At 41.4% G+C, this 19,512-nt stretch overlaps 1 protein-coding gene across 1 annotated transcript; it reads left to right on the plus strand.

The window, feature by feature from the left end:
• Positions 1-5,784: 5,784 nt before the first annotated feature.
• STMND1 (stathmin domain containing 1) lies at positions 5,785-19,046 on the plus strand. The gene is made up of 6 exons (XM_045004077.1): positions 5,785-5,868; positions 7,256-7,436; positions 10,615-10,769; positions 11,472-11,481; positions 18,196-18,314; positions 18,771-19,046. Exons 1-6 carry the CDS (start codon positions 5,785-5,787, stop codon positions 19,044-19,046), a joined length of 825 nt encoding a protein of 274 aa, XP_044860012.1.
• Positions 19,047-19,512: the final 466 nt, after the last annotated feature.

Below are 19,512 nucleotides of genomic sequence, written 5' to 3' on the forward strand. Positions count from 1 at the left end.
CACCATGGAGAGATTACACACAGCATTGGGATCAAATACAGCACTGATATACAATACGTACACACACTGCCAGTGCTAGCCAGGGAACGGATTTCAGCTGCACTGACAACAATCAGTTCTGCACACGCTGCAGCCACCCACAAAAGCTGCAACCGAGCTCTCTCAAAGGTCAAACCTGGGGCCAGACCCTTCTTTAGGACTCACCCTGTTAGGTGTTCAGCATCTCTGGGGTTGTTCTCAATGCCTTTCACACCCACTGGGCCAAATCTTTAAAGATGTGAGGCCCTTACTGCCCTGGAGGGGAGCTCAGCCCCAGCATGACTTATCCTGGCAACTCAGTAAGATGGATTCATGAGCTGCCCCAGGCTGCTGACAAGGTCTCTATAAGTCCTTTTCACTGCCGCCACAGTGATCCCATGAGGGTTGCCAACCCTCCAGGATTGTCCTGGAGTCTCCTGGAATTAAAGATTAATCTTTAATTAAAGATTATGTCATGTGATGAACCTCCAGGAATATGTCCAACCCCTAGATCCCATGGATATGGATGACTGAGGTTAGCACCGAGCCCCCAAGAAAATGAGCTTGGGGAGGGAGCCCCATTCTTGCTGACTGAGGTCTTGTCTATTTTCAGTGTTGCACTGCGCTTAAAAACAGATTTAGTCAAATTAAGGCAAAAAACACAGTGTGGATGCTCTTAATTCTATTTAAATCAGGCATATAGGCAGGGCCACCTATTATTGAGGTTGCCAGACACTTCTCATTGTAAAACCGTGTTTTAAGTTGTTTGTAACTTTTCCCAGCTTTAACCGTTTGGGCTGAAATTTTCCACACCAGATGTCTGCCTCAGGCTAATTTTTTTGAAAAAATTCAGCCAAAACGTTTCAGTTGTTTCCAAGACCAGGGATGGGGAAAATACATGTTTTTCTCAATGTTAAAAAATTCTGGTGACCTTTCCTTTAAGAAGCTTTAGCAACCACCATACTTTGAAATTTGGCAGAATGATGACCTTTCTGTGAGAGATGTGCTTTTTGGTGCCCGTGAAAATCCACCCAAATTTGGCCAAGTTATAAAGCCTTTAAAAAAAAAAAATCACATTTTGCACATGCTCAGTCCAGACTTCAAATTTTAGGCACCTGATCTGAGAGCAAGGAGCATGTCTCTTCTGTGCTCTCAATGACCATTCCCTCCCACCAATGAGCATGAAGAAGGAAGCCGCTTGATTTGAATGCTGATGGGACAAGTGATGGACTGGTGTGGGGAAACAGTTTACAACAAGGTGCCCAGGAGGGCAGAACTGAAAGCTAGCAGGGGGAGGAGAGGAGCTCTGGTTCATTAATTACAGAGGGTAACTCGCTCAAGTTCACGCCCACTCTGGGTTCATATAAGAATCCAGGTAGGTTTTTCTTGTCCCTGTTCAGGAGGACTCCCAGCCCCCTTCTTTGAGTTAGAATTGTACTTCAAACAATCCCTCTCATGACAGCAGCCCCTAGATCTCCTCCTTAATGTCAGGCTCAGAGGGTACAGCAGATAAGCCTTTTCTTGCTAGGAGGCAGCATATCTGATAGGCCCCTTCCTGTAGCTCATCCCATCTGGCTAGGAGAGAGGGGAGCCTTGCTCTGCTCACTCTGCGAGACTCCTGGTCCCGGGCCCTTAAAGAAACAATAGTGGGATTTCCACACACACTACTTATTCTCAGGACCGCTTCCTCTCTACCAATATGTCCTAGGTCCTTGTATATATATCAGACCTCCCAGAATCGTAAAGGGCCACACCACATGACAGTGTTGTGCTGACCCCTAGGCACCACTGCCCATAAGAGGGCAGACTACCCTGCCATAAATCAGTTAATAGGTAACATACCACGTGCTGAAGAACATGTAGCAAAGTGCTTGAGTCTTTCAGGACCAATAAAACTTGTTGTGTACTGCACCTCTTAACACAACCCATTTTTCTCCAGTATGGTTTGGGACTTGTGGGCACATGAGAGGAGAGAGGTGGCGAAAGTCATATACATTTGAGAAGTCTTGACTCCTGTCCAATATGTCCAACCAGCTTGCAAGCCACTAAACTGCTTGGGAAATTGTGTTTACTGTTTATAAAGTATATACAGTAGAACCTCAGAGTTACGAACCACAGAGTTATGAATGGACCAGTCAACCACACACCTCATTTGGAACCAGAAGTATGCAATCAGGCAGCAGCAGAGACAAAAATAAAATCCCAAATACAGTATAGTAGTGTGTTAACTGTAAACTACTTAAAAATTAAGGGAAAGCAGCCTTTTTCTTCTGCATGGTAACATTTCAAAGCTGTATTAAGTCAATGTTCAGCTGTAAACTTTTGAAAGAACAACCATCACATTTTGTTCAGAGTTACAAACATTTCAGAGTAACAAACAACCTCCATTCTCGAGGTGTTCGTAACTCTGATGTTCTACTGTATTTCAATTTCCTCCACTCAACCCCAGCAATTTCTTAAAAAGTTGCTTTTGATTTTGCAGTGATTTTTTCCCCAACATTCACATCCCACAGATTTGGCTTTTGTTTTCATTTTCACAAGACAAACCATAAAAAGGCTTTTGATTTTTAAAAAAGAAGTAGTTTGCATTTTTTCCCTTCTCACTGCTAAATATTGGCCTTACTCTTCTTTTCTCTCTTCTGTACCTCACACAAGCCCTCCTGTTCTGAGGACTTACCTTCTTAAACGAAGGCATCCTGTATTTATCCTTATGGAAAACTCCCGTCCCCTCCACCCCAATATGCACACACATTTTTCAACCACCTCTACAGAATGCTTTAAGGCCTTGATCCTGCAAAAGCTTATGCATGTGCTTAAATTTATACACTGTGATCCAGCCTCATTAATTACAGAATTATAGAAATGTAAGACTGGAAGGGACCTTGAGAAGTCATCATGTCCAGTCCCCTGTGCTGAGGCAGGACCAAGTATTCCTAGACTGTCCTTGACAGGTGTTTGTCCAAGCTGTTCCTAAAAACCTCCAATGATGGGGATTCCACAGCTTCCTTTGGAAACCCATTCCAGAGCTTAACTATTCTTATGGTTAGAAAGACTTTCCTAAATTTCCCTTGCTGCAGATTAAGCCCATTACTTTTTGTCCTACCTTCAGTGGGCAAGCAGAACAACTGATCACTGTCCTAGCAAATTAACAGGACTTAATATATTTGAGGACTGTCATCAGGTCCCCCTTTGGTCGTCTTTGCTCAAAACTGAATGTGCACAATATTTTTAACCTTTCCTTATAGGTCAGGTTTTCTAAACTTATTGTCTTTTTTTATTTTGCTTTCCTCTAGACCCTCTCCCATTTGTCCACACCTTTCCTAAAGTGTGATACTCAGAACTGGATACAGTACTCCAGCTGAGGCCTCACCAATGCTGAGTTGAGCAGGACAATTAATGGGAACTTTGGTATCGACTTCAATAAGTGTAGGATCAAACCCTGTAAGACCATTTGCACAATCCCTAGTGAAAGCCTACAGCTCCTACTGACTTCAAAGTAGAGTGCATTAAGTATGTGTGTACAGGCTTGTCTTCACTACAGGGGAGATCCATGCTGATGTAATCGATGCAACAAGTGTTGATTTAGCGGGTCTAGTGAAGACCCGCTAAATCAACAGCAGAGCGCCTTCCACTCGACCCTGGTACTCCACCTCTCTGAGAAGAGTAAGGTAAGTTGACCAGAGAGCATCTCCCATCGACACAGCACAGTGAAGACACTGGGGTAAGTCGACCTAAGATACTTTGACTCCAGCTACATTATTCACATAGCTTAGGTCGACTTATCCCGGTAGTGAAGACAAGCCCTAAGTCTTTCCAGGATCAGGTTTTAAGTGTCCACATACTAATGAGCAAGATTCTTTTCACTTCATAAATATGACATATTCAAACTGCAACACAATTTGTTTCAGCCTATATAAAATACTCACTGTTTCTTCTCTATTGTCATTTATCTCACTTTCTCTTTACATACCCCTATCAAGCATAACTTGATCTACAAAATGCAGAAGCATGATTCATAAAGCATTCCCGATTTTGATTATATAATAACTTGAGATTTTAACTTATGTTCAATCAGCTTTCTGTGTTTAGTTATTTACATTCAATTTCTATTCTCAAACTTTACTATTTTGTTGTTGAAAGAGCAAATATAAAGATCTGTGGCTTATTGCTAAGATTAAATAAATAATTGTTTATGGATTTTTAAAAAATCTTTTGATACTGCATTGTTATTGTTACAAGTGCCTAATCACAAAAGCAAACAAGCAACCAGATCTGCATAGCACACTGTGATTCATGCTGATTAATATACTAATAAGAAATAACATTGCAATCATATTATATTATGATCATATATATTCTATAAACATTTGCTGGAAAAACTAAAAGTAATATTTTTATTGGGCTAAGCTTGCACTCCCTGTCAACCAAAATCTGCCCCAAAAATCCAGTCTCCAATGGAGTTACATTGATATAAAAGGAGAACAGAATTTACCATCAGGAGAGAGAGAATGTCCTTGAAATGGGATTGCATCTCAAGGGTCTCTGAATTCACAGTTACTGGCAACTTTAGTTTGCAGGCATTCTCTTTTACTTCTGGGGTTCACCTGATTCTCACATATGGACTAACCCCACTGACTCACGCAAAGTACATACGCATGTGTCATGTAAACTTCTCCAGGCAGTTCCATCTACCCAGAATGCCCCTGCTACTTCAGTTCTAAAGGAGATAATTATGGAAATCTTTGTAGTGGGTTTTGTGATATGAACCTGAAAAAGCCCACAAACCCTTTTTAATTTTGTGATCCAGGTCTCTAGAAGTGAAAATCTCCTCACTGGCTCTCAGTAAGAGATCAAAATATGCCAAAAAAAATAAAAAAAAGAGGAAATTTTAAAAACAAAGAGCAAATTCTCAGTGCTCACAAGAAACTAAATGGCTGATTATAGCAACTTTATGGATATTGGGAGATAATACACTTGTTTTACAAACAAAATAATGAGTTATCAAAACATTGCTTTACCAAGACATAGCAGGTTATCACCTTCATCATTTTACTTGCATGTTGTACTTCTCTTCCCTACCACTTCTCTGTTACCTTTTCTCATATAAGCTTTTTGAGGCAAGGACCGTGTATTCTTTTACGTGTGGAAATCACTTAACCCTGTGGATGGTAACAGAAGCAAACAACAATCATTAGGCTCTTTGGCATTTCCAATCTACATTTGAAAGCTCTATCCTTGGTGTTCGCTAATCTCCTTTTCTGTTGGACTACACTACCTCTCCCTGAAATGTAGAAGTTTTGCCAACAAGTTACAGTAACATAACCCACAATATGACCCTTGGAATTCTAGGTTGGGTGGCATTTATTTTCTGCATCCTTTGCCATTACTAAAAACGATGGACAATCACAGGTGATGGGAGGAATCCAGGTAGAAATTGCAGTATGGGAAAAAGTTACATGAAAAAGTATTTTTTTCCCTTTAAAAAGCCTGGAAGCATCCTGCCCTCTTGTGTGACCTGCAGAAACTTGCTGCTGTCACTCCAGTGCCCGCAGCTGGCACAGGGAAGCCAGGTTCCCTCTCACCATAAGGTGAGATCACCTGGACATAGGTGATGTGTGTGTACTGCAATCTTCCAAACTCTAGGAGGAAACCTTTTGTGTTGTCATTTATTGTAGCAACAGGCCCAGGCAACTGCCTGAGTCCCTAGTGACCATGCACAGCCGAGCTCCTCCTGGACCTTCAAAGTAAGAGAAGAAGGTGGACACCATGGGCTGCGGCAGTTCCAGCAGGGCAGAGGTGCTGCAGCCATCAGACAAGGAGCTGCCGAATGGGTGGGGAGCCAAGACCCAGGTAACAACTTTTCCCAAGCAGATGGGGAACAGGGTGTTACAAGAGAAGCCTGAGTGGGTGTGTAGGTCGATAAGTAGGAAGAAAGAAAGAGCTTCCTTTGGGCAACTCTTTATATCAGCCCTTAACACAGAGCTCACCCAAGCTGGTAAAAGCCTGCATTGCAGGGGCACAGACAAGGCAGGCTCACTGTATGTCTGTGGATACGGGTTTATTGATTTTAACAATTCTTTATGGAGACTGGAAGGTTTTTGTAATGCTCTCCCTCACTCCTCTAATTAAGGGTGCTAGATCCCTCTAGATGCACCTTCCACATCAGTGATGAATGATCACATGTGTATAGGTAAGTCTGACCCAGGAGGTTATATATTACAATGCCTGAGGGCACTCTGGAGTGGCATGTGCACATGAAGATGGTATGTTGCATATTTGCTCATCTGCTTTGAGAGATTATGTTGTGCTATGGGAGCGGACAATGGATTCGCCACCACGTGCAGGCAAAATTTTTTTAGCTGATGTCACGTTTCAATGGGTTCAATAGTGTGTTCTGTATGCAGCAGGTGCGCAACTTTCTTTACAGGGTTTGTGTCCAATCATTGAAGGAAGTTGCAAATGTGTCCGGTGTCATCCTCTTGCTAAAAAAGAGAAAGGGCATGAGTTCAGGAGAGTGGAACTCTAAGCAGCATGTAATGGGGAGAGTCCAGATGCAGGCATTGCCCTGTCACCAGCTTTGTCAGTACCAACTGCACACTGTCATGGACACAGTATAACAGAGGGGCACAGAAATTTTGCCCAACCAAGGGCTGCCTTAGCCATTTGCTGGGAGCATAAGGATCGTGCTTAATTGGCATAAAATGGAGCACACTATTGTTGCCCTTCTTGCTATTGCGGAGTTAAGGCTCATGGAGACTACAACCAAAAGCATAAAAAATAAAATACATTTAAGGCCCAAGCCTGCATTCCTTGGGCACCCAAAGCTGCCACTGAGTTTAGAATGAGGAAGGCATGTAAGATGGGATCCTTAGTAAGTGATTATTTAAGGCTCCTGAATGTTTATTGTGGTCACATCTTCCTACATCGTTCCAAACAAAGCTTCATTTAGAATTGTTTCAAGACTTTACCTTTTAATGTGATCAAGGACACAGCCAGGTGTGAGGTCACTGCTTCCATTCTTGAAATTCTTCTTCATTTTATTACCACAGCTGATAACCTATGAGAAAATGTGGCTCACTGTCAGGACATTTCGGGAGCAGCACAGATGCACAGAGCTGTGTTCTGCTCCGCTCTAAGCCTGACGCTTTTATAGAGCTATTGTAGGAACTGTCTGCTTATAAATGGGGTTAAATTTCCCCAAGTGTCTTTCTCATGTATTTATTTCTTTTTCTTGCAGGCTAATAATGACCCATCTCAGAGAGCAGCTGGCTCCACCCTTCGGGATGTGTCCACCGGGTCAAAAGGCACCTTAGACAGTGGAGTAAAACTTGAAGATGAACTCAGTGGGGGAAACTTACCTGGGGAAGGTCCAGAAAGGTCACCTTCTCCCAGAGAAAAAAACAACGGGCAAAACACAGGTAAACAACCGAAAACCTCATAGCAACCAAAAGGAAGACGATACAGAGCCATTCACCCCTTTGAGGCCAGTTGTGCAAACAGTTACCACACAGTGCAATGTAATGTCCCATTGACTCCAAGCATTTGCAGAGCTGCACTCCCTAATCAGTTGTTCAAATCCGGCCCAAGTCAGTAATATCCAATTACTGGTTTTAACTCTGTGTGACTCAATGCTCCCGATCGTAATAGACAGTAATTTTCACCCTGGTTGGCAGGCTTGTTGAATAGATCATGGAGAATTAACTCCCACGTCGCTCCTACACAAGGCCCCGCACTCCCAGTCAGGGTTGTGACATATTGGCATTGACCCTGCCAGTGTTGTTCCTGTTTTGTGGTTAAGCAGGGGAGTAATTTGGCCTTTCACATGCACTAAATTCACATTGAAATTAAGGAACAAAACGGAAATAAATATTTAGGGGCAGATCCTCTGCTGGTGAAAACTGTCATAGCTCCAGCGAAGGCAATAAAGCTATGTAAATTTTTACACCAGCTAAGGATCTACCCCAGACTGTCTAAGTGCAAAAGGGAACATTCAGCTTTGACCCTTGTATAAGTTTAAGATACTTTGGCAGTGCTAAGAGTTGCTAAACTAACAGCAGATGTTGGTACACATTAAAACACTTATTTTGCTGTTTAAATCCCGTATTTGCCTGCCTTCTAAGTACTAAGAATGGTTTGAATTTCATAAACAAAATTAGTCAAACTGAAAGGCTAAAGTAACTGTTCTTTGTTACAAGCAAGGTCTGTAATAAAACAGTGTTTCCAAGGAATAAATACTAGAGTAAATACTAGAGTTTGCTGCTTTTTAAAAACAACTTAAATTCCATTCCCATGTCTCTTGATTTCCTCCACATTAAAATTAAACAGCTGTATTTGCCTGAGAACATTCTGTGTAAGATATAGAGCTAGACTGATAAATCTAAATGGGTAAAATTGTGTTTTGGGGTAACATGTTTTTCACTAACTCTCTCTCTCTCTCACACACACACACACACACACACACACACACACACACACACACACACACACACACACACACACACACACACACACAGAGTTAAGGAAATATGTAAGTCAAAGTCGTTACAGCAAACTTTATTTGCCCTCCCTGAAAATACTTGGAGCCCCTCAATAGAAAAATGCTATGTAAGCACAAAGGGTTATTACTAGCATTCATACTCTGAGGGATGAGTGCTTTATAAATATGGATTGTAGTACTAATACTTTTAAGTCATATTTTGTGATAAACATCATTGTTTGGTTATAAGGTAATAATTGGAGATATACCAATCTCCTAGAACTGGAAGGGACCTTGAAAGGTCATCTAGTCCAGCCCCCTGCCTTCACTAGCAGGACCAATTTTTTTGCCCCAGATGCCAGATCCTTAAGTGGCCTCCTCAAGGATTGAATTTATAACCCTGGGTTTAGCAGGCCAATGCTCAAACCACTGAGCTATCCCTCCCCCCACAAAGTTATGAAGTTATGTTTAACTTCATATTTGTCCCTCTCTCCACTCTGTTGAAATCATACAATTAAACATTGCTTTATATTTTACATCATGAATCATAGTTTTGATCACAGTAATAAGTAAAATATGTTGAGAAAATGTCAATGTGATTACATCTTTTGTCATTTTTCTTGCTATATTTAAAATACTTTTATGGGGCCTATTATAATGAGCATTATACACATTTCCTAATTTTTTGTTACAGAAAAGCAAAATATAATCTATGTTCCCAAGACATCAAGGTCCTGCATTCCAGAAAGTTTGCTGAACACACAAATGCATGCTTGTTTTTCACACACACTATTGAGTATGCTCACATGTATACAACAGCATGCAGGCAAAGGATTTTTCTTACCTGCACATGTGTGCCTGCAAACTTACTGGCCAAAAATTGCTAAGCTATTCATAGTGTCACTCATGTAGAAATATAAAGTAAGAGACACTAAAAGACCAATGATACTTTTGAGATTACAGTTCACAAAGAGTCTTCAAAAGGAATTTGGGAGTGGCTAACTCATTGCTCGGAAAATGTTAATTTTAAATGGGTATTACGCAATATGGCCCTTTGTTAACTTGAAAGAGTACATATCCTTTTAGCACACTTAGTCTGTGAGCACATAAGCCTGTTTTTGCTGACACATTTTTTGATGCTGGTTGGAAGGCTGGCCCCCTCTGATTTTTGGGTGACAGCTACAGAGGACTGGTAAAGTCATCTTTGGGCAGGTATGATCTCAATATTCTGAAAAAAAATAACCCTATACAGGCTTATTGTTCTTGTTTTCTCACAATAAAATACATCAATCGGATTTTCACACCACTCATGAAAAAGTGACAGATGTCAAACAACTGTCATTCTGATGTGGTCCAAGTCTACATCTCACAAAAGCCCTCACTTTTGCTAATGTAGATGGTGTAATTGCAAACCAAGGGCTGCAAACCTGATCTATCTTGGCAACAAACTGTTCCTTGTTTATCATTCATGTCTAATGTGTGGAAACCTAACAGCAGCTTAGAAGGGTTATCAAAATCATTTTTTATTCTTAATTTCTGTTTATAAACATATAATTAGTGCAGAAAACAAATGTAATCAGACGCAAGGGAGTACACTTTCTTACAACCAAATATAGGTCTTGGAAGCATATGAAAGGTTTTTGTTTCAATTTCATAGAGTGCAATGGTCTATAGAAAGCTCATTGCTAATGGATAATCTAATCTCATCCAAAATTGGTAGAGCTCTCTAACTGGCTCAATGAATATTTTAAAATCTGAATTACAAAGACTCACTAAGGCCTGGTTCAGGAAAGCATGTAAATATTGACTTCCATGGGACCTCAGCATATCCTCAAATGCAAGTGCTTTCCCGAATAGGGATGCTTTCCTGAATGTCGACCTAAGAGGCCACAGTGTGGGATTCATCCCATGCAGACGGCCAGCACAAAGCCAGTACTTCATTTAAGACCACTTAAAACCTTAATGCAGAGTTTAAGTGGCGCATAAGGCTTTGTGCATTGGGCACCCTCAGTAAATAAATACATGGAGAAGTTACAGGATTGGAAGTGACATTGAAATTAAATTGGCGAATTGATTTCAGCTCTGTGCGAGTAATAATTTTAAACATTTTCTTTTTAAAGACATCATGTTACTCAGTGGTGGATTTGTCAATAAACCGATGCACTTACAGGAACGGGAGAGGCAAAAGTCATCAGATATCCTTGAGGAGCTAATGATGCAGGGAATAATCAAGAGCCAAAGTACAACTTTTAGAAATGGAGAAGCAGATGCCAAGGCAAGTATCTTATCAATGCCATTCAAAACCTTAGACAATTACTAAAGGCCTGATCATGCAATGAGCTCTATACTGATCCTTCACTGCACCCACATAGAGCCCATTGCAATTAGTGCAGCTCTATACAAAACTCCTTTCAAGAGAGGGACCTACGTGATTTAGAAATAAGAAGTTGGATGATAGAGAAATATACTATTAAGAAGCTTATTTTAATGCAGAAGACTCTGACCACAACTTCTATTAATTTGTTTGCACACTCCCATGCTGGCCTTAGGTGGGGAGTTGTGCTGCTTGCCCATTGTTAGAAACGCTCACTGGAAATTGAATATCGCTGAATTGTTTTTCAAATCAGAAAATACGTGGCAGAAGTTAATTGACATAATCTACTTTCAGTCTTTTACTATTTGGGGTTGACAGTTACAGCTAAATCAAGATTTTGGGGATGAAATATCTGAGTCTCTGAGTAATCCACAATTCCTGTCAGATCCCACATCCAAAATTTATTTAAAAAAATGAAATTCATTTTTATGAAAGCCAGATTTGAACAAAATCTGTATCACTATTTATTTTAGTAAAATATGGTGCTGCTTTTTCCCCCTGTACCTGCACAATTTCTTTTTCCTGTCAAACATTATTCTAGGGACTAGATTCAAGATAAGTTCATGGATATCCACATGTAGGGGAGGGGAAGTTCACAAGAAGCTCATGGACAGTTTGTGGATTCAAACAAAATGTGATCAAACCACTGCTGGTTCATGGACATAGCTCAAACCCAAACCAAGGATAGTTTTGAGTAGTTTTGTGGTTTGAGGCAAACCATTCACACAGCTCTAGTCTTGACTACTTGTGTAATTAAAGAACTAGAGCTTTGTACAAGAAAAAGTACTTGGGTACTTGCTTATCCGGATTGCAAGTCTGGGTATGGAAGGAGAGAATGCTCTGTGCACATCTCTTCCCCCCGGCAAGCAGCTGGGGAGTGGACGGCTACAGCCCTCCAATCTGCGTTGAAGGTTTCTGTGGAGTGTGAAGGATTAGATTTGCCTAGTGCCCCCCACCCCCACCCCCACCCCCGAGCAGGTTTTTGTATATCTGAATGGGGTTTGCATTCCTCTTATCCCCTCTCTGGCTAAAGTTGGTTGCATTTTTTGTTCATAACCTGAGTGCTGTCTGCTCTATTGTTTTTTTCATACTAATAGCTACTCAAGCATTCAGATTACATGTTCCATTTTATTGACTCAGCTAACCTTTATCTGTTCTCCTTTGACGTTTGTTTGTTTCCCTCAAGGATATTTTTTTTAAAATCAATTTTTTATTGGAGGGAGCAGGTTTCATTTCTAGCCATCTTATCACTTAATATTTTAAATTGGAGCTGAGTCTGCTTCCTTCCTGAGCAGCCTGACAGCAGGAACACAGATTTGTCACCAGGGCGTTAACTACCAAATATTCCTCAGTCACATTGGAGAACTTGGCCTGCACTACATCCTGTAAGAGCAATCTACTCCAAGACTACCACTCCGTTGTAGCTGTAAAGTAGCTGACTGGGAACATAATCCCAAAGGGGTATTACCAGAGAAGGTTCCAAACCACAACATCATACCACAGCAGCAAACTATCCTGTTGTGAAGGAAAGATAGAAGAATAAGAAACCAATATGGCTGCATCCGGGGCTCTTTAATTACCTGCAAATCAAAAATGAATCCTACAAAAAATGGAAACATGGACAAATTGCTAAGGATGAGTACAAAGAAATAGCACAAGCATGTAGGGACAAAATCAGAAAAGTTAAGGGACAAAATAAGTTACACCTAGCAGGAGACATGAAAGGCAATAAGAAGAGATTCTATAAATACATTAGGAATAAGAGAAAGATGAAGGAAAGTGTAGGTCCACTGCTTAGTGGGAAAGGAGAGCTAATAACTGATGACATCAAGAAGGCTGAGCTGTTTAATGCCTATTTTGCTTCAGTCATCACTAAAAAGGTTAATTGTGACCAAACACTTAACACAATTAATATTAACAACTCGGAGGAAGGAGCACAAGCTAGAATAAGGAAAGAACATGTTAAAGAATATTTAGGTAAGTTAGATGTATTTAAGTCAGCAGAACCTGATCAAATTCACCGTGGGGTACTTAAGAAACTAGCTGAAAAATCTCAGAACCATTAGGGATTATCTTTGAGAACTCATGGAGGACAGGTGAGATCTCAGAGGGCCGGAGAAGGGCAAATATAGTACCTATCTTTTAAAAATGGGAACAAAGACCACCCAGGGAATTATAGACCAGTCAGTCTAGCTTTGATACCTGGAAAAATACTGGAAAAAATTATTAAACAACCAATTTGTAAGCACCTAGAGGATGATAGGGTGATATGTAATAGCCAACATGGATTTGTCAAGAACAAAGCATGCCAAGCCAAATTAATTTCCTTCTTTGAGAAGGGTTACTGGCCTAATGGATGGCGGAGAGGGAAAGCAGAAGATGTGATATATCTTGATTTTAGTACAGCTTTAGACACAGTCTTACATGAAATTCTCATAATCAAACTAGGGAAATGTGGTATAGATTCAATTACTACAGAGTGGATGCACAACTGGCTAAAAAAACACCATACTCAAGAAGCAGTTATCAGTGGTTTGCTGTCAAACTGGGAAGATGTATCTAGTGGGGTCCCACGGGGATCTGTACTGGGTCTAATACCATTCAATATTTTAATTAATTATTTGAATAATGAAGTGGAGAGTATGCATATAAAAATTATAGATGACACCAAGATGGGAGACACTAGAAGTACTTTGATTGAAGGGCAGGATTCAAATTCAAAATGACCTTGATAAATTGGAAAATTGGTCTGAAATCAACATGATGGAATTCAACAAAGACAAGTACAAAGCACTACACTTAGGAAGGAAATATTGAATGCCTAGCTACAAAATGGGGAATAACTGGCTAGGTGGTAGTACTCCTGAAAAGGATCTGGATTTTATAGTGGTTTACAAATTGAATATGGGTCAATAACGTGATACAGTTGTGAAAAAGGCTAGTATCATTTTGGGGTTTAGTAATAGAAGTGTCATATGTAAGACACAGGAGGTAACTGTCTTGCTATACTCAGCACTGGTGAGGCCTCAACTGCAGTATTGTGTCCAGTTTTGGGGATCACACTTTAAAGAAAAGCTGTGGACAAACTGGATAGAGTCTAGAGAAGAGCAACACATATAATAAAAGGTTTAGAAAACCTGAGCAATAAGGAAAGGTTGAGTCTTGAGAAAAGGACTGAGGAGAGACCTAGACTCAAAGACTTTAAGGAGAGAAGGGACCATCGTGATCATCTAGTCTGACCTCCTACATATCACAAGCCACAGAACCGCACCCACGCACTTCTGTAACAAACCCGTAATCCGATAATAGTCTTCAAATATCTTACAGGTTGTTGTAAAGAAGACAGTGATCAATTGTCCTCCATGTCCAGTGAAGGTGGGACAAGAAGTCATGGGCTTAATCTACAGCAGGGGAGATTTAGGGTAGATATTAGGAAAAAATGTTCAAACTACAAAGATAGTTAAGATCTGGAACAGGCTTCTAAGGGAGGCTGTGGAGTCCCCACCATTGGAGGTCTTGAAGCACAGGTTAACCAAAGTCAGGGATGGTCTAGGTATACTTGGTTCTCCCTCAGTGTGGTGGGATGGGCTAGCTCACCTCTTAGAGTGCCTTCCAGCACTGCATTTCTATGATTTAAAACTGGATTTTGATCACTCAACATTTGGGAGTACTCAGATATGAAGTTTTGGGCTGCCCTGGCACAAATGCAAGGGGCACTTGCAAAATCTGGATTCAGCGCTAGTATCATGGATGGAGAGGAAAGAGGTGCACCACACACATGCACAAGACACCGCTGTGAGAGACTTGCACAGCTGGTTTCAAGAATATTTTGCACAGAAATATTGAAGACTGAGCCATCCCAGCAGCAACCCATCCCTTCTATGCTTACATGCCTAGTCTCAACAGCTAACACATCTTTTAGGCCTTCTCTAAGCTTTCTTTCTTTTATAGCAGGGGTGGCCAAACTGTGGCTGTTTTGCAGTTAAAGTGTGGCTCTCAGAGCCCTCCCTTTACCCGCCCCCCCCCCATTCTCTGCCTACCAGAGGCAAAGTTCAAGGCTTCTACCCTGTGGCGGGATGGTGGGGCTAACAGAGATGACTGGTGCCTGCTGAGGGGGAGGAGGGCACAATTTAAAGTTGCCTCCTAAATATCTTGAGTCATGCCCCCACCCCAGCATACCCCTGTCTTACCTTCAATGGTCCCTTCCTGCAGCTACCAGGTGTTAGCTCCCTGTGCAGCAAACAGCTACAAGTTGGGGCCACTGCTTTAGCTTCATGGGGAAAGGCAGCAGCAAAAACAGTGGCTCTCCCTGCAGCTCCCAGCTGTTTGCCACCTCCTCTCCCCACAACCGCAGCTCCCAGCTTGCTGGTTCCAGCAGCTGCCATTTAGGGAGGGGGCCCGGTGGCATCAAGTGAGTGAGCAGGGACAGCAAACCCTGGCAAAAATTCCCATGCATCGCCTTTGCCTGCCCAGCAGGGAGGAGGGTCTCGGGGTTTCAGCCCTGCAAGGCACGCCCTCTGGGGCTCAGGCCTTCATCCCTGTGGGGGACCCCGAGCCCCAGCAGGTGACTCCCACAGGGCAGAGGCTGCGAGACCCCCTCCCTTGGGGGGCTGAGGCCCTGAGGCCTGGCAGGCATCCCCCCCAGGGCTGAAGCCCCAAGCCCTGGCAGGCACCCCCCCCCCCAGCTTTTGAACTTCTGAATACAGTCGTATGTGGCTCGGAGGGTCAGTAAGTTTGGCCACCCCTGATTTATAGCATTTCCCATATTGCTCTTATTGATGCAGCTCCGCCTGTGGGGTAGCAATATTGGGAGTCATCAATGTTTTAATCACCACGTTATCTTTCCCTGCACAAAGCAGGTCTAGGTGACCCCATGGTTAAAATACCCACTGACTAGATAGCCGTGTATTCTAAGCATTGCTGCCGCCAATGGAGCTACACCATTGATAGAGACAATGAGAAATTTTATGGCAATAAATCTAGAGTAGACAAGGTCAGAGAGAGACTCTCTCTGCTGCAATATAAATTAGTCAATTGAATTCTAACAGGAATCATAGAATCAAGAGAGCTACTTAAAATACTGATAACCAAGTTGCACTGTGTTGATATATCCCCCAGGTGATGGTGTTTCAGCATTTCAACACAAAAACATAACCATAATCAATACTCGAGTTAAGAGAGAACAGTTTTTCCTCCCTGTGCTTTGACGGAGTTTAGCTGAGTTTATCTATGAAGAGGTTTCTTCCTCTTTCAGGAAGAGTCGCATTAAACTTTTGTCCAAAATTCATAGTCCTCTATTTCCCCCCAACCCTTGCCATTTATACAGGAAGGCTGAACACTTACAAATTATTATAACTAAATCATTAGCAGCAAGATACCCACTTTCCAAATCTGTTTTTGGAATAAACACTATCTCATTAAGAAAGAGGCTAGAAGAAACTAACCGGAAAGCTATGGATTTCAAGTAGGGCAAATTGCAGGTATTTGATCCACTTATCATAAGTTCCTAATTGTCAATAGACTGTGCACCTCAATCATGTTAATATTTCCTCTTTGTCCATTATTGGCATCATTCACTTGTGGACTCCTTGAAGCCCATTATGACGTCCCCTTACTGAGGAATCCAACTGGGAGATAAGTTTGGGTCTTTCTCCTGATTTGTGAGAACGTTGGGCAAGTTGGGAAGTGTTCTGCTGTCAGAATTTCCTGTTTAGTTAGAGTATGTATTCCACATTCACCATTGTTATGGTCCCCACACTTAAGTTTGGACAGAAGAAATAGCTGTCGAAATTGTAAACAGCAATTCAGAACACTTTGGTTCTGTGGAATCTGATACAACTTATAACAACAACTTAAATGAAGCATTCTGACAAGCAGAAATCTCTCTCAACCACTTTCAGCCTTTGAAACGTAGGGGTCCTATTCAAATCTCATTTATTCCAATCGCCTGGATTTTCACCTATGTTTAATGAAAAAACTATAAGACTTTTTCCCATTTTGTATTGAGGGTTGGTTGCATTTTCCCCTCCTAAAGCTAAGAGTATGAATTGAAACTTGCTGCGATATACAGGCATGGAGTTTGTGGGGAGGAGAAGGGCTGCAAACAGGACGTGGAATTTTTTGCCCCAGCCCCTCAGCTGTGCTGGCACTCTACAATACAAATAAGAGACAAGTTAACAGGGCCTCCACAAACCCAGTATCAGACCCAATCTCTGTCCCAGTTTCAGGTCCTGGTACTCCAGTGTTTCCACTTTTGGACACTGTTAGAATGGCCTTCTTCATTAATGATAAGACCACCATTTTCAGAACTTCATTTTGTCCCATTTTAGGTTTTTATGACAACTGAACATGTCATTATTCATGAGTTTTTGGTCGTCGTTTGCATGCAAAACGTCTCTTCAGTAGATCAAATTTCTTCCATTATAGTCACCTACTGATTTCCTCATCCACCTCAGTCGCATTAAGTGAATCATCCTCCATATTAATTGCATTACTTGATTCTTCTGGCATGGAAGCCTGACTTGCAGAGTTATTTGTGATAGAATCCGGTGACTGGATGACTCAGGGGACTAGTAACAGAATATAGAGCTTTTCACCAGAAGTTATTAGTTTGAATTCAATAGTTATAGAAACTTGTTGCAATTTGATATCTGTTTGGAAAATGGATAACTGGTCCCCATCCAGTTTTCCCATCACAAAGTAACCCCACTGTTATTGACAACGGGGAGGTCACAGTGAGAACAGGCATGGAAGAATGAACTTTCATCCTGGAGGTAGCCCACACCTGGTGAGGGTTGAGACAGATCGACAGGGCAGTGTGGGTTGCACAACTGCCTCCTATAAGGATAAACAGCAGAATTCCGTCTCTGAGGTTGTCAAACATAACTTCAGTGTCACAGCAGCAACCACTACACTCAGCAATAGATAGCTACAAGATTGGGCTGCTAATTTGCACATATTGAAAACAATTTTATGTGATTATAAAGATACAACAAAATCTTTTATAAGCCTCTTCAGTGTCAGTTGCTTAATCTTCCCAATATGTGGGGTCTGATTGTACAGTCCTTATTAATATGGATACGACAGTGAAACTACTCACTTCAGTAAGTGATCACCAACAGGAGTAAGCTGCATAACTGGGTCTTTAGTTTTTTAATATGTTACTACTTCCAGCCTTTTTTATGTCCAAGTTAACCACTTAATTATTGCACAAAGAGGCAGGAAGGGACACAGCACAAGTGGAATGAGATTTAGCCCCTTCCAGCACCAGCTCTCACTACACTCATGATATTGTCATTTTTTTAAAATGTCTTTCCACAGAGTGAAGCCCTGGAAAAGCCACTAAAGAAACCACCAGCCAAGCTGGAAAAGCTTAAGATCGAAAAGAAGAAAGTGAATGCTTTAACAATGAAGGACATTAAAAATTCTGCCGAAGAAAGAAGAAAGGTAATTTAATTTTGCTACATAGGATTGTTTTGTCTTCTAAAAAACACCCCCCATTTAAAATCTGAGCTAGTGGTGGCTGCACCTCTGATAAATGCTAGTAAAACATGCACATCAATGTCACTGGAAGGAGCATCCCTCTCAACAACAGATGTCTGCAGGACTGGGCTGTTAAGCTTTCTGGTTTTCAGAGTATGACAATTGTGCTGAAGATAGGGACAAAAAAGGAGAATTCTAGAATAACATTTTTCCATGTTCTGCAGCAAAATACAGAAAACCCAGTGGTTTTGAGAGACATTTTATTTCTTTTGTGCAAACTGGCCAAATTCTGAATCAGTTGGAGTAAAATTCCAGTTAAACTCAGACAGAAAGGTAAAAGCAACTGTTAAAGTGAGTGTTCAAATACAGTTTATTCCTACTCCCCTCCCGCCCCCCATTACAAAGCAATGTATTTTTCAGACTAAAGAAGAGCAACTGAAAGAAAGACTTCAGAGTGGCAGACCTTTTCCAGCAATTGCCCATCAAAATATAGCTGAGCTGAATGAGGAAGGCTATTCAACTTCAGAAGGTCAAGAAGGTACAAACATTGTTCAGCTTTTATCATTTGACCTGGAGACAGAGACTCTGCTGGAGAAGGAAGAAATAGCTGTCGAAATTGTAAACAGCAATTCAGAACACTTTGGTGCTGTGGAGTCTGATACAACTTATAACACCAGTTTAAATGAAGCATTCTGACAAGGAAAAAATCTCTCTCAAACACATTCAGTCTTTGAAACACAGGAGTCCTATTCAAAACTCATTTGTTCCAATCATTGCCTGGATTTTCATCTATGTTTAATGAAAAAAACAATAAGACTTTCTCTCATTTTGCACTGAGGGTTGGTTGCATTTTCCCTTCCTAAAGTTAAGAGCATGAATTGAAATTTGCTGGGTTACACAGGTATGGAGTTTGTGCAGAAGAGGACTGCAAATAGGAAGTAGAATATTTTGCCCTAGCCCCTCAATTGTGCTGACACTCTACAATAAACATAAAAGACAAATATAATAGGGTCTCGCCAAACCCAGTGTCAGAATCTGCCCTGCCTCAGTTTCCCCACTCACATTAGAGAGTGGGCCACTTTGGTGTCCAGTGTATCAATGAAGCTCCCACCAGGGTCAGTATTTCCTCCTTTGTTCTGAAGGATGCATCCATGGTTCAAAT

Source organism: Mauremys mutica, chromosome 2 (genome assembly GCF_020497125.1).
Source record: "Mauremys mutica isolate MM-2020 ecotype Southern chromosome 2, ASM2049712v1, whole genome shotgun sequence".
NCBI lineage: Eukaryota > Metazoa > Chordata > Testudines > Geoemydidae > Mauremys > Mauremys mutica.